The 15913-nt window shown below is 38.1% G+C and overlaps 1 protein-coding gene across 13 annotated transcripts in view; it reads right to left on the minus strand.

Annotated features, from left to right (window-relative positions):
* Window positions 1–15913, minus strand: part of CACNA1C (calcium voltage-gated channel subunit alpha1 C) — a 235327-nt gene that overhangs the window by 29142 nt on the left and 190272 nt on the right. For all 13 annotated transcript variants that reach the window (XM_072400026.1, XM_072400025.1, XM_072400021.1 and 10 more), the window contains 5 exons: window positions 15630–15682; window positions 14873–15019; window positions 11007–11208; window positions 10472–10630; window positions 9992–10102 (listed from right to left, as the gene is read on the minus strand). In XM_072400026.1, coding sequence (XP_072256127.1) covers window positions 9992–10102; window positions 10472–10630; window positions 11007–11208; window positions 14873–15019; window positions 15630–15682 — 672 coding nt within the window. The remainder of the gene's footprint in view (window positions 1–9991; window positions 10103–10471; window positions 10631–11006; window positions 11209–14872; window positions 15020–15629; window positions 15683–15913) is intronic.

Here is a 15913-nt window from a genome sequence, read left to right on the forward strand (position 1 = left end):
ATCTTGAAGAGTTGCAGTTCAGTGCAGAAAAGGTAAGTTCATACAGCACAAAATAGGAATGCAAACAAACAAATGGAAAAGCAGCAATAAGGGATTATACGAGGCGGAGACACAAAAGCACACACACATGGAGAACATATGAACCAACCAAAAGGTTATCACAATGCATTACTAGTGGTAGACTGAAGAAAAAGCTGACATGACACATGAAGGCAAAAAACCAAAACATTTCTTCAGTGCACACCACTGATGCCGGTTTCATTTTGTTACTATGGGTTTAACACCATAACTTTAAGATTAAGTCCCACCAGGCTGCCAATACTATGTCCAGTGAGAGGCCAATAAAGATTTCAATGGACAGAGTAATGCTTGTCCCTAGGGACAGGGGGTAGCCAATACTTTTAGCAACAAATGAATACTATTAGCTTTAGATAGGTGTACAAAAGAGGGTCTCTTTCAAGCTAACAAGGTTAAAAATGGCTAAAACAAAGGACAGTGAGCTAGCGGTGTTATCTGGCAGGGATGCCTAAATTAAGACAAAAGAGCTAGAGAATAATATTGTTGGTACGTTCTGGTGATTTACTACTGATCAGATATTGATGTAAAAATAATTGGATCTTTTCCTTGAACATTGAGGTGATGTCACCATACGAAGACATAAAAATGATTAACAGTGCATACATTTACTCAAGATAATAATGGCATCCTTTACACACTGACCAAAGGCATCAGGGACAAAAGGAGATCAGGGCTGACCCATCTGCTTTCATTTTTTTATTTCATGGACAGTTTTATAAACATGCATGCATGGATCTACCAAGACTGTGTGTTCCTTAGAAGGTGAGAAAGGGGGTTTAATTTATTGGTATTTCCCTAGATGTGGGGCCAGCAGGTTGCTATAAACACCATAACCATCAGGTAACCTATTCATTTGGCCAACCACAATCCCATTTCTAAAGCATTGTATACACTTTTTCTTATTTGTTATCATTAGTGATATTTTCGGGTGAAAATTTTGAAATGATGGCTGCACAGACATACTGATGGGTTCTCTTTTGCGCAGTCTGCTCTGTTCTATAAAAAGGGAAGGGGGTAGCTGCATGGTAGCCCTCTGCAGGGCAGACTTCAACTGAATTACCCTTAGTGTCAGTCATTAGTGATCCAACTAGTAGATCCCCAACAACTTACACAACCACATTGGTGGACACCTGTATTAGGATACCAGAGATTTGCCTGAGACAAGGACGGCAAAAGTCTATTGAGCCTAAAAAGCTAAGGGCTACCATAAAATGAACCTCTACCCAAATGTTACAATACACTCTTACTAGGAAGGATTATTACAAAGTAACAGAGAGATAACATAGCTGTCCTGGAGAATATGTTGCTTAAAGCTTCTGGGTCAATTACAGGACCACATGCCTTAGCATTTTTTTTTATATCACCTGAATCAGATATTTACTTCTATTTTCATATTATTGTATTGTTTTAGAAATTTTGCAGTATTAGGGGTTGTTACATTTGCCCAAGGTTCTTACAAATCCCTGTGGTAGCCATACAGAGACTTCTTCAGCAACCTCTTTCCTCATCGGATATTCTCTAATTAAGCAACTAAAGATGATAATTAGATGATAACTGAAGATAATTATTAGCGACCATTTACACTGATAGTAGAACAAACAATGACAAAAAGACAGCCCTGTTGTGTGGAGATGGAAGTAAAGGGAGTAAGCAGGCAGCACCCTGCTACGTCCTCCCCATTTGAATACAACAGTGATCCTTCCAGTTGGTTGTTTAAAATGACATCTGGCGACAACTTTACAAATGTTTGATTCACATAGGTTTGTCTTGGGTGATAAAAACCTACAAATACACAGCTTTAGTGAGGATATCATATACTAGACTGATTCTTTAAGACTGAATCTTATTGAGTAAACCATCATGTCATGCCAGAATATGAAACCTGCAACTGACAGCCCCAGAGATGGAACCTTAACCAGGTAGACAATGTAAACAGGGCAAATTCATTTTAAACAAGATCATTTAAAGCACATCTGTTACTGATAAAGTGAGGGCAGGACCTGAAACCAGGCACTTAAAAGTAACTTTCCTTTATCTTTAGAGCCCCGGAGCTCCTGCTATGTACTACTTACCCACATATTTACTTTTCAGTGGGAGCTTACCAACATCCCTTTCAATGTTGCTTCTCCATTAGTTGGAGCAAGTCTGCAGTCCAAGACTGTATTTGTTAGCTGCCATACCAAAGAGGAATGGAAGCTTCTAGGAATTAAACCTCTAAGTGTCAAAGTTTAGGTACGCCTTTTACTATACAGTACTAATGATGTCCAAGTGACAAGGTTAGCTTCAGGTGTATGTCAACCCTAAGAAGATGAACTTCTCTTATAATCTTCTCGTCTGTTACATATACCATTGAAAATGGTTATATCTGTCTGAGTATTGTCTAAACAAAACACTCGTTTATACTGCATGAAATCCTTTGAACTTTCTGTGCTTTCTGCCTTGGCTCCAATCCTATAAATACACGGTTCCCAGCTATGCCTGTGGACTACAGAAGACCTAAACCATGTAATAGTGGAAAGGAACAGGGAAGTGTTCTGTATTCTTGCCCATAGCTGTGAAAGCTGCTCCTCTATGGATATAGTAGTAAGTGAAAGTGGTCAGCTTCTCAGTGAAAAGCTTCCTTAGGATGTGGCTATTAAAACCCTCCATTCTAATCAATAAGTAATTTGGAATTTGTGTTTCTTTTTTTCCTGGACAGCAGGACAGAAGACAAACATAGACTAAGGCTTGGATTTATTACAAGACATAAAAGCCACGGAGAACAGGCAAGACAAAGACAATGACATTAATGTATCTTGCATTGTGATCGCAATGAAGAGGCGGTGTTATTTCTAGGATTCACAGGATCTACAAGGTTTGTTTAGACCCCAGGCCTCCCCAGACTACTAAGAGGCAGAGAAATTTTCAGCTTCACAATAATTATACCCTACTTATCATTGGCTTGTGTACTTTTACAGGCTCTTAAAGTATCCAGTATGCCTTGCAAAAAATATTCATATTTTGCTAGTTGCCATGGGTGAATAATAAAATATATTTAACCCTGTGCACACAGCTACACATTACAGAAATACCTATGGAGTGTCATATGTGCAATTATATTATAATTGTCCAGTCAGCAGGAAGATGAACGGCTTGTTTTGGATCAAGCAGCACTTCCATGGAAATCCATATACAGGCTGTTCTGTCTTCCAGGGTTGCCTGGATCACGAGACTGGTTGAGGAGATCCATAAATCCTCTAGTATGTGAACATATATGCATACACATAGTTATTCAGCTGTTTACCTAAAATTCATTTCCAAAATGGGCTACAAAACACAGCTGTCAGATTAACATTAATTAATTTACTTGGAATTATGCCATAGTTAGAGTCAGGTTACTAAGATACATCACATTGATCAGGTACTACCTTGGTGGGAGCGTGGGGTGCTCTACCCATCACTGTAAATATCTGGCGGCCCTCATATTAGCTGCTAGTTGCAAATAAGTATTTCCTGCTATACTCAGAAAGAAAGAAAAAAAAATTTCGGGGTCTTGCACATGATATTGCCCTGTATATCAGATATTATACATATACAGATTCAAGATCGTATAAGTCTGATAATGTCTGACACATGAAATGGCTCTGTAAGATATCTGGCAATAAATGTAATTCTGAATTTAAAAGTCCAGACACCAGATAAAACTGTATATTAGCTATGTCACCAGATATAGTTTTTTGGAAAGGAAACAGATATATGATGTAATGGATCCGGCACCCAACACAGTTCAATATAACAGATTTATAGATTACTCATCCGATCATCAGATAGGGCTTAGTATATCAGATATGTCATTAAAGTTGAGGCTACATAAAGTATATAAGATGTGAGCTGTACATATCTGCTCTTGCACTAGATGTTGCTCTAAATATAGCCGAACATAACAGATCTGGAACCAATTATAGTTATGAAAATCAGATCTAGCATCAAACATGGCCTTAGGTATACACAGCACTATATATATATACTTGATGCACTGTATATCTAAATTAACTGCAGATTTAACTCTGTATTACTGAAGCAGAAGATATAGCTCAGTATACAGCAGCTGGAAGCAGAAACAGCTATAGATCTATATACGGGTCAGATACCAGAACTTGAACAAAATATGGCTGTATATTAGGGGTAGATATGGCTTAATATACAGGCATGTTATAATACATTTTATCAGTCAGGTGACCAAATGCCCAGACACTGATTCATAGTTCAGGTTCTACAGGTAACATAAGATTTCTGTTGCAATTTCCATGAGTACTGGTGGAGTTATTAGACTTTCAGTGTGAAACTTGTGTTGATGTTGTTATTTTATATATAAAAGAACTAAAACAATCAATGCTGATTTGGAAATAAACAATAATGTTGATTCCCAACTGAAGCAAAGTAAAAGCAAGAAATTGTAGATGTGTGGTGATAAGATCTGTTTTGGAATAAAATGGATATTAAAACAGCAGAAGAACTTATCTGAGCCTGAAAAAAGGAGCAAGATTGTTAGTGGCAGCGCAGAGGGAGGAGGCAGCGAGTCCAGCGTTAGAAACCCAGAGCTGAAAACAAGACCAACCTGCAAAAAATCCCACAATGTAAACCCTACACTGGACCCCATAGGGTGCAGCAGCTGGAACTCCCCACCACAGTCCACAGGTCAGCCCTGGTTATATTGCCTTCTTATATTCAAACCTAACCAAGAGGAGTCAGGAGAGAGCTCTCAGGAATATCAAAAGGGACTGCACCCTGCAAGGGGGTTCACAGCCGCATGTGAATTTATCTACCCACTTGAGTCTGGTGTCACGTTTTGTGTCCTGATAGACCGTGCAATATCAGAGAATTATTTTACTCCACATAAAAACACTGCATAAAAAAAATAGATACCAAGTGCACAATGAACTTAAAATTAAAACTGTACATCTTCTTCTGATTTAATGGTGGTGAAAAGCTTGCAGCAGCCTAAAACTCTTAATCAATGCCACACCGCCTTAAACTTGAAATGTGAAGTAGGGTTTGCTGTATTACAATTACAGCTTAAATTTTATCTTATTTCACACATTTATTTTGATATATACTCCTTCTAGATGTCAACACTGCTGGAGTAAACACATAGCTAATATACAAATATGCTGACCTATTAGAAACCCAAAGCTGTGCTAGAATTAACAATGAGCTATGAAAGTGCCAGGACTGAAAAGTAAATATTTCTCCTGCTTGTTATGTAAATTTTAAATCAGCAGAATTTACAAGACTCGTCTGTTGTGTGTGAAATTATTGCGTGAAGAAATGTTGAACTCACATCTCATACACAAGCTGATTTTGGGGGATGTACTGGCTGGAAATTAGGATGGAACAAAACTTTTGCCCATCTTAACAAAAAAACAACAACAAAACCATAAAAGGTTATTTCATTAGATCATATTACATCAGACTGTGTGATTTATTAAAATGTTGTGTTTTAAATCACTGAGCTGGTATGTGTAATCTTCACATTTTATGGTAATTTATTTTTATGAATGGTGACTAGTGCACTTCAGTTAGCTAGTGAGCTACACTGCAGGACATAATCATGCATTTTTATTCTAAATGTAACAACCTATTGGATCTCTTTACCATCAATTCTATTCAGTAATTTTTTGTGAAGAGCATATTAGTTTAATAGGACTGAAGTTGATTGGAAGTAAACAAGATACCATTTGTACCATATGTACCATTTGTGCACTTCCAACCTTCTGGTTACAGTTTGTGGAAGGATCTTTTCTGTTCCATCACGACTGTGCCCCTGTGTACAATGCCAGCTAAATAAATTCAGCGTCCTGACCTTAAACCTACAGAACACCAATGGGATGAATTGGAACACCGATTGTAAATTAATTCTTCCCTTCCAGAATCAGTACCTAAATTCCAGAATCAGCACATAAATTGGTGTAAAGCATTCTCTGAAGATTGGAGACGACTCCACATTAATGTCCATGATTTGAAATGGGAAGTCAAAGACGCTCAAATAGGTGTGATAGTCAGGTGTCCACAAACGCTTGACCATATAGTATGTGTTATGGAGAACTCTACTAACTATGCAGAAGGTCAGTATTTGTGCAGGCTGCAGTCTTCCTAAGTTTGGGGTTTATGTTATGTTCTTTTTTAGTTTAAATCATTTGATATTTGAAAGAGTGAATTCAGATTTATTTGATGTATTGCCTCGATAGAATATACTTTTGTTTGTATCATACTTTTTACCTGGCCTACACCAGATTTTAAGTTTAAGGCGTGGTGGTCCCTGAACAAAAAAAAATATACAAATGTCACAAACACATTTCTATAACAAATTAACACAAAAAATGGTCAGTTCTGAAAAATTCACACAAGAGGGGACTGTGCCACCCATCAGGTTGACATACATTTTATCTCAATCCATGGATATGCCAAAATACTTGTGACAGGTTGTGTGACCCCGGGGATGGACTAATGTGTGAGATCCCTGAGATTCTCAAGGGAAATATGAGGGGATTGTGTGCAATGTTTTACAAAAAATAAGATCAACATCCTCGTGACAGAGAGCCTGAGAAAAACAGAACTACAGGTACCAGAATGCATTGCTGCAAGAATGATATGGATGAGTAATATTTGATTACAAATTTGTTGCCTAAAAATGTGCCAATGGTGACACTCCAACTCTATAAAAAACAATAAGTGGACAGCCCCAACTTACTGTAAAGTGAAATGTAAGGCAAATATTAAAAAATAATTTTTTAAGTCCAAATACAAATTCCTTTAAGTGGATGTGAACTCAAAATCTCATAGAAGCTTTATATAATAATGTAATTTTAGAGTAAATATGGAAATTTAAAAGTCTGCAGCTGTCATGTAATGTATATAAACTCAAATGTTTGTTCAGGTTTGATTACTTATTTTTCAAATTCGAAAGTAGATATTTCCCAATCACTACAGTAAGCTGTTCACCCCTCATACTGAGACTCACCAGACATTCTGACCACCAAATTATAGGTACATCTTATGACCATATGGGAAGAGGAATTAATTAACAGTAAATATTCCATTTCATCTCATTAATCATCTCTTTTTTTTGGTATGGTTTTGCTGTAGTAACAATTTGTCCTTTATTTGGCAAGAACATCAGGAAAGACTGAAACCATTTGTGACATATATTTTTCAGAATAATGAGATTACAGTGTTCTCCAGCCATTTGGCTTCTAATAGTATTCATTTTCATGATGTACCCGTTTTATAGAAATAGATAAATTATGTACCAGCACATTTTTCAAAGATACAGACTAAAATAGTTTAATTCTAGTTTACAGTACATGTCATCCTAACTGGGTGAAAAATGTATTGGACACAAATGTAACACTACAACCAATTTGTAGGCTTGTGATATGAAGAATACCAACAGGGACAGCGCATGTGACACGTGTCAGGTATGGATAGGTCAGAAATTATACAATATGATAAGAACAGTAATAAGGATGTGAATATATCCTATTTATACATCTGGCTTTAATTTTCAGTATCAGATTATAAATACCATCATAAAGGTGTTAGGTGTTTTCTGCTCTTTTGCTGCCAGAGCATTTTTACTGCCCACATAATAAAATGCACAATTTACGCATGAAGATTACGCAGATTAAGCAGTATGACACTATGGACTGTTTCTTTTTATCTGGATGGTATTTTATCAGTTGATAAGTGTACTTACATTGAATTATCCACTTTAATTTTAGGATAATCATCATGAATTAAAAATGTTAATGAGTGATGACCATCTTATGCAAAATATTAGAAGAAAGAAACAACTAGGCATAATCTGAATTACGGTACCCATAATTTGGTGTTGATGAGTCACAGAGGTTGACTGTGGTCTTCTGCATGTTTTGACTTGAAAAAAATATGTTCACATTTTCACAAACATTTGAGTTTCACCCATATTAATTAATATGGAATATAAATATATATGCCATGAAAAAAGTAATATTAATATTTATTTTTAACTATTACATGTGTGGAGATTATTAGTAATAAGCACCTCCTAATATATTGCATGTGAAGGGTTTACATCTACTTTAAATACATGATAACAAGGGTTTATTGACTTGAGAGCTGCAATAAAGCCAAATGATAGCCACATCAACCCCTCTTCTCCCCAGGGATACATTTCTTGTTGGGGGGTCCACCTTCATTTTAGTTTCCTATATTTCAGTTTTAAATGAGCCAAATGATGTCAAGTTTGTCTTCTATAGCACTAGTCGCCAAATAAGTGCAGAGTGCATTCTAGTAGCTCTAGTTCTGTTTGTACATTTTTACATAACATTGTAGCTGGGAGCTCTATCTGCTTTTACCTGATCTCATGTTTACAGATGTAAATCTGTGCTTTATTAGTGTTGGGTACCTATAAGTTCCAGAAGGTCATTAAATTCCACTTTAAAGCTAGCTGGGATGTGTGAGTGCACAGCATTGGACATACATGGCTTTCCCAGATCTTTTCTATCGGTGCACAAATAATTCTGGGAGAGTCACCAAAAACAGCAATCTATCCAAAGTTTTCATTTATTCACTTCTCCATTTGTTTTATGTATCATGTTCCAGCTGACCCAATCACACAGTTACTGGAACATGTCACTCTCCCTTCTGGATTTCTATTTTAGTTTCAATTTTAGAGAATGCAGCAGATAAAGTGAGGCTCTGTTGCTGGAAGACACTCAGAACTCTCACTGTTGGAGGCACTGAGATGTCAAACAAGGTAGAGGCTCATTTATAAAACAGCTGTACATTCTAAATACATGTAGTGAAGTCCCCCAGCTGCATCCTCCTGTATATAAAACTTCCATTTTGGGTAGACAAATCATTAAAAAAAAAAAAATTTTTTTATTAATATGAACAACAATGAGAAAACTTATTCCTAAATTATTTAAGCATGGACTGTTAGCTTAGGAAATTTGCACTGAAAACCTCTGGGAGCTATTGCTGAGTCTTTGTATTTCAATTGATTGTCATGATCACCTTAGTGACCCCTCTCCCTATGGCGTAACGAGTGCCGAAAGTGCATGCAAAGCGTTGGGGGTTTTAAAAAGAGTGCAGTAGGTCTCAAACCTTCCTTAGGTTATATTACTATGTGTCACATTATTGTGTAACAATGGGAAAGAATTCTCCCCACTACCTGTCACACCAGCGGGACAGGAAGTTGGGGGTAATCCCTCTGATAGGGGAACACAATAGGACTCCCCTTGTAAAAGGGTGGGGAAAGGTATAAGCCCTGGCAGGCTTTTATTGCTTCATGTCATCCCTCAGAGATGTCACTGGGACAGAAGTGGGAAAAATCTCAATAAAAACCTGACACTGGTTTTATCCTCCCCAATCTGTCCAAAAATGTTTAAAAAAAGTTTGGACTTTTACTCAATAGCTGTCATTAAATGGGTCTCTGTGTCAAAATAACAGGTAGTAAATGTGAGTATAAAATCTTGAGGGAATTGTGTTGATAACTTGTTTCAGCGCTCCCAAATTCTGGACTGTGTTTAGGATCACTGAAAGGGAATTTGTCAAAACAGAACACAGTTGAGGCTCCTATTCAGCGCCAGAGGTTACCACTGCTTGTATTTTTGGAAATGCTTGTGGTTTGGTTTTGAACACAGCAAGATCACATACAGTGGCATGTCCTGGAACATCTTCCCGTGAATGGGGCACCAGAAGCCTCTGCCACTGAATGGAACCCATGGCTGTGACTGATTCCATTCTGACAGGACCTCTTTAATTGGGGAAAGTCTTGTACATGAAACCCCCTCAGAAAAGCAAAGCTGGCGTTATAAAGAAATTAAAAAGTAAAACAAAAAAAAAACAGGAAGCCCCATATTCTGGACACCAACAGCCATTTGGTACCTACCTTTGGTTTGAAAGCAATGAGTTTCAGGATCATCTCCACCGTGAACAGGCCAGTAAATAGCATATTCAGGATGTTCATGGCTTCCTTGAAAGAACAGCTCTGCCCGTAATGCTAATCAGAAAAAAAAAGCATACTATCACCACCCTCTCCTTCAAGAATTATGGCCAGACCTAAGGGCACAGAGCTATGGAAGTCCGAAAATTTTATCTACTTTTGTTTGGATCATACATTTCATTCCCAATTTCTTTACAATAAAATTTCAACAAAATTGAGGGGTAAATTTTGATAAAAAGTTTAGCAAAAATATTCTTTCTAGGTGTACACTATGTGTTCAAAGTTTGTGTTGTCCAGAAAACCAAAAATCATTTTGCCAGTCCTGTCTTGTGTTCATATGTGTATTATATATATTTATGTATATTATTATATATATTTTTTAATAAAGGGAGGCAGAAAAATCCTTGTAAGACTTGGCAGACTTACCTGCATGGCCAGACAGATGGTGTTGAGAAGGATCAGGACAAACATGAGGTACTCAAAATAGGTTGAGTTGACGACGTACCACACTTTGTATTGGTACTGATTCTTGGGGATGTACCTGCGTAGAGGGCGGGCCTTCAAGGCGTATTCCACACACTGTCGCTGCAGAGATATACAGGTTCACTTTATCAATCAATTAATTCAAGATATTCCTGAACCAGATCTACAATATAAAAACCTAAAGCTGAACTCCGATCAAAAAACTTAATTAGAAGACCTCGGACTAGCTTCTCTGCACTGATCATCATCACCTTCTCTGTCCAGTGCAGACACTCTCGCTATCAGCATGTACTCAAATTGCAGCTTCTGTGCAGGCTATTGCAAAGCAACTTTTTCTGCACCTCTTATAAAGTTTGGAGGGGGGAGATCGGTAGAAAGATGGGTTAGGCTTCTCCTGTATAGTGCACCAACCTGGGTATATTCTTTAGACAGGTTCAGGTTCTCTTCAAAAGTCATGCCCAAAGGCTCCAACTCTTACCTGGTTCTTGTCCAGCTCACAGTTTTTGTACTCTTGCTCTCCCTGCTCTTGGAAGGTCACAATGACGAAACCGACGAAGATGTTCATCATGAAGAAGGCGATGATGATGATGTAGATGATGAAGAAGATGGAGATTTCCACACGGTGGTTGTAGATAGGACCAATGTCTTCTGTATGAGAGTCGATGGCTCTGTACAGCAGCCTGGAGGGGAAGAAGAAGGCAGTCCCATCTAGTGCTCAGTATTAAAAGTACAATCTCGCTGTTCCATTTGACAGGGACACTTTAATGTACGCCTGTCATGTGTGAAATATAAGGACTGCTATTGGCTAAAAATGCTATTTTTTCACCAGTAACAGTGATTCAATGGCTTTGTTACTTTCATACTCTGACCTGGAACAAATACAGAGAAGAGGATTCCAGGCAGGTCCGGAGCCAACAAAAAAAGACAGCATAGGCGCAGGGGCCTCATGACTGGGTGCTAATGGGAACTAGTCATGTAAGGGTTAAGGCAGGATCATTAGGGGTAGAGAGATGGCAGAGGAGTTAAAAAGGGCTGGGCAGAATGAGGGGGGCATTGGTAGTTGGCGTAGCTAGAGTGAGCTTCCCATCCTGACCTTTGGTAGTTTGTCTGTTAGTAAGTTTGGTTGGGTTGGGGCAGTTGGGGTTCGGGGAAGGCAGGGTTCTGATTGACGATGGAATTTTAGTAAAAGGACTCATCAGTGGGATGGTGTCAATGGTGAAGGCAGGTTTTGTGGCAACTGTTGGACAGTAACGAGCTTGGTGTAGAGTTGATATCGGAACCCCAGGCAAGAAGGTGCGCCTGGGGGCCAAAAATATCAATCTGTTGGTCTTTGGTGGTGTGTTGGGGGTAATTGGTAATCGGTTGGGGTGGATATGGGAAGGACTGCTGACATAGGAGCTAACCGGGTCATGACTTTTCTATGATTTTTTTTTCAGGCATGTTTGTTCCAGGACAAGCCGTGTAATCTGTCATTGTAACACCAGGTGCACTGACCTAAAATCTATCTCAGGCTGGGGCTACACGGACCATTTGAAAAAAGCATGTAAAGATTTTTACCATGTTTACACGCGTTTTAATGCACTTTTACAAGGGTTTTAAAGCTTGTCTTTAAAACGATAAAAAAAACTTTTATAAAAGATGCGTTTTACTGCGAATTTCTGCAATTTTACATCAGCGTTTATAAAAGTTTTACTTTTAACCCTTTCAGGGAATGAGTGCAGGGGTACATAAAACCCCCTACTCATTCCCTGAAAGGGTAAAATATGTGTAAAGAATAGGATGAGGCTTTAATGGTAAAGTATTTTATTAAATGTGTGTGTCTTTGTGTAAGTAAACTTTGTTTTACAGGTTATCCCACAATGACAGGATGATTCCCACAGCTGCATTTATAATATGAGCACAGCTGTGGGCCTCCTCCTGACAGTGAGGGATCTCTGGGCACTAGGGGTTAAATGATGACAAGGCTCCCCATTCACCTCTAGTGCTTTGTGTAGAACACATACTACAGTTCGGCTAGGGCTGCGGGAGTAATAACGTTTAAGATAATGCTTATAAATGTGCCTCAAGGAAACGTCCTGGTGTAGATTAGCCCATTGGAATGCATTGGAATTTCAAACATGGGCTTTGAAAACCTCAGGTTTAACACTGGGGAAAAACTCTCTGTAGACTAAGCCTCAGTCAATGTTATCAGCTATTTTAGCTTTTTGTGAACTACCTCTTTATTGTGAAACACACAAGGCAAGAGGATGTAATTGTAGTTCAAACTGGGTGTGCAGCCTAGGGTGACAATACCTCTGCTCTATAGATCCAATATAGTGAGTGATGTCACCATGGGACAGGAAATGCATTACTGTCAGAATCACAGGACACAATAAACAAAAAAAAGGAAAAGAAAAAATGAAACTAATGCAGCCAGCATGGCTAGGCAAGGTCAGTAAGCTCCAATATGTAAGCTTTAATATATAACATAATTGTTTCTGGTTAACATACATTTAGGGGTCATTCTATAAAGCAATGAATCTGAAACATTCCCTGGTGATGAATCTTCCAGATCCATGTGCCTCAATTGCAGTAATGGATTCTCCACCAGTAAATGTTTCAGCAAATGGCAGATTCACTGCCATAAACCCTCTTATCAGTTGTAGGCTCTACTGTCCTTTAAAAGATTTGTTATGAATAAAAAAAACGCGCCCTACCAAAAAAAAAAACCCAAACCAATGCTGCTCGTGATGAATGGCTTAGCGAACTCTGACGTAGTCTTGTCTTAAACTGAAACAGATGTTTATTGGACGCATCACCCTAATTGATTATCTGCGCCCGTGCCAAAAATCTTGAGAGACGCGAAACCCATCTGCCGCTTTTTACTTCCGCTGGAATGGAATTTGGCAAGGCGCAAAAAAGAGCTGTGACGAATTCCAATTAAACAATGTTATTACATGGGGAGTCATTAAACGCAATTTAGGGTATATGTAATTCCGTAATTTCAGTAATAAATTCATTAAATTTAAAAAAAAGAGCCTGTTCTGATATTATAATTGAGTATTTATATTAATACTTGTCAAAGGGGATCTTCCCACACACCAGCTAATAATATGTCACCGCACGTCAATCATATTGTCATATTACGTCTAAAATCCAGAATTCTATACATCCTAAAAAAATGGGATTGATGGAGAAAAATATATGACAAGAGGAATATATATATATATATATATATATATATATATATTACAGCTGGTTAGGTTTATACTTGTGTCATGCTTGTACTACTTCCTGTGTGCCCACTAGGTAGATTCAGTTGTGTCCCATTGATACCCTGCCCCTCTCTAGACAGAAACTCATCAGTTCCTTAGGTATCTAAATTTCTATAATTCCTGTTAAATATATAAAACAGTAACAGGACACCTTGCAAAGGTATTGAGTACAGAGAAATAATATGGGTGTGAGTTTAGTTGTTTAGTCATTGCACTGGGCTCTTAAGAGAGCGCAGAGCTTGCATATGTAATAGACACAATCGCATTAAATAAAGAAAGTTACTGTATGTGAATAGGATGCGATTGTTGATGGCCAAATATACATGTCAAAAAGAAGTCTTGAATTTGATAATGATTCAGTACTTTGATATAAAAACTGAGCTTTGATGTAAAACACTTTATAGAAATGAATATAGAAAGTCAACTTGACTCTTTGAAATGTCCTTCTGAAGAAACCGGTGGGCGAAACGCATTAAGGACTGAACTATGCATTTAACTGAATTGCAATGAAAAATTTGTAAAATGATTTTTAATAATTGTATACTATTTTTGGATGCAATGAAATAAATGATTATATTTTAATATGTAATGTGTATCTTTATTAGGAATCTTTCCAATTGCTTACTGTTTCAGTAATTACATTGGAACTACTGAGGAATTTGCTCGACAGGAATACAGAATCAATCAAAATGTGGCAGAGAATCTAACCTACCCCCACCCTATGTAATTACATCTGTCTGCATCACAACTGATGGGTTTCTGCTCATTTTTTGTCATGTTGACACTCTGTCACATCCTATACACTATAATGAGTAAAAGGAAATCTGATGGTTGTGGATAAAGAAGCCAGTAAAACATGACAAAGGCTCAAAATAAAAAACAGAAAAAGGTCTGACCCACAGCAGAAGACCTGTAACAGAAGCCAAAGGTAGATGCATACCAGTTCCTACTCATCTACAGGGGCAGACATAGGGAGTTTCAATGTGGCCCAAGTCAGTTCTGCACAGGGGCCCACTGTTGGCTACATCCCCCACTGTTCATCTATATTCTCCACCAAACCCGTGCAGCTCCCCTCATTCCATGGACTCACTCAGGCCAGCCTTCAAAGGTGGAGACAGTGAAGAGCGCCATCATTGCCGCAAGGACATTATCAAAGTCGAACTTGCTGTTTTCCCAGCTTCGCTCCTGAACCATCGGCTGTGACACATCGCCATCCTTGTATGTGATAAACTTCCCCCTGCAGGATACAGTATACAATTACGTCAGATCTATGCAGCACAAAACAGTACATCTATTTATTGCTAAAGAACAACTCTGGATCAAATCTTTCTTTTTTGATCGGCAGGTGATTTCTGTGTCCCCAGTGGGTGGAAAGGACCCCTCAGTTCCTGTACATCAGAGTGTGATATTGTGTGTCCTATTTAGTTGAAATGTAGATAAAAGTGATGGCTAAAAGTGCACTTTAAGGTTCATTAGATTTTTTCAGATTGTAAACTTCCCCATCTAAAATGTTGCACAGTGTATCATCTTTTTTCTATTCAGATCAGGCCTCTGCAATAGATTCTGTGTTGTACTGACCTTACAGTTTGTATGTACAGAAAAGGCAATCACAGGCCCCTTGCAGTGTCTATTCTTAGACACAGCTTTATATTTTTTCAACATAAAATGTTAAAAATGACCAACAGGTTCAATTTAAGGTTGCCTTGTACATGTTCCTCTATAACAATATCACTTCAGGGCTGAAGTAAAACAATTACAGGAAATCCATTTCTCTGTTTACTCATTGAGATCAGCAGATGTTGAGGATTTGTAGCAACATAAAATCCATTGTTACACATCGCACGTACTTGCACTCGGCTTCTGTAATCTTCGAGCTGTCTGTGCAGCTGTACAACTTGCCCTGCAAAAATAAAAGAAAAAATACCTAACTACACAAAGCACAATACAAAATGTTTGCTTGTGTATGTCTGTGTATAGTGTGTGAGCTTGAGTGTAAGTGTGTGCTTGTGTGTATAGGTATGTTTATGTGTAGTTATAATGTGCGCCTGAGTGTATGTGTGTGTTTTTGTGTAGTGTGTGCCTGAGTGTATGTGTGTATTTATGTGTAGTGTGTGCCTGAGTGTATGTGTGT

The sequence above is a fragment of the Pyxicephalus adspersus genome, chromosome 2, assembly GCF_032062135.1.
Source record: "Pyxicephalus adspersus chromosome 2, UCB_Pads_2.0, whole genome shotgun sequence".
Lineage (NCBI taxonomy): Eukaryota > Metazoa > Chordata > Amphibia > Anura > Pyxicephalidae > Pyxicephalus > Pyxicephalus adspersus.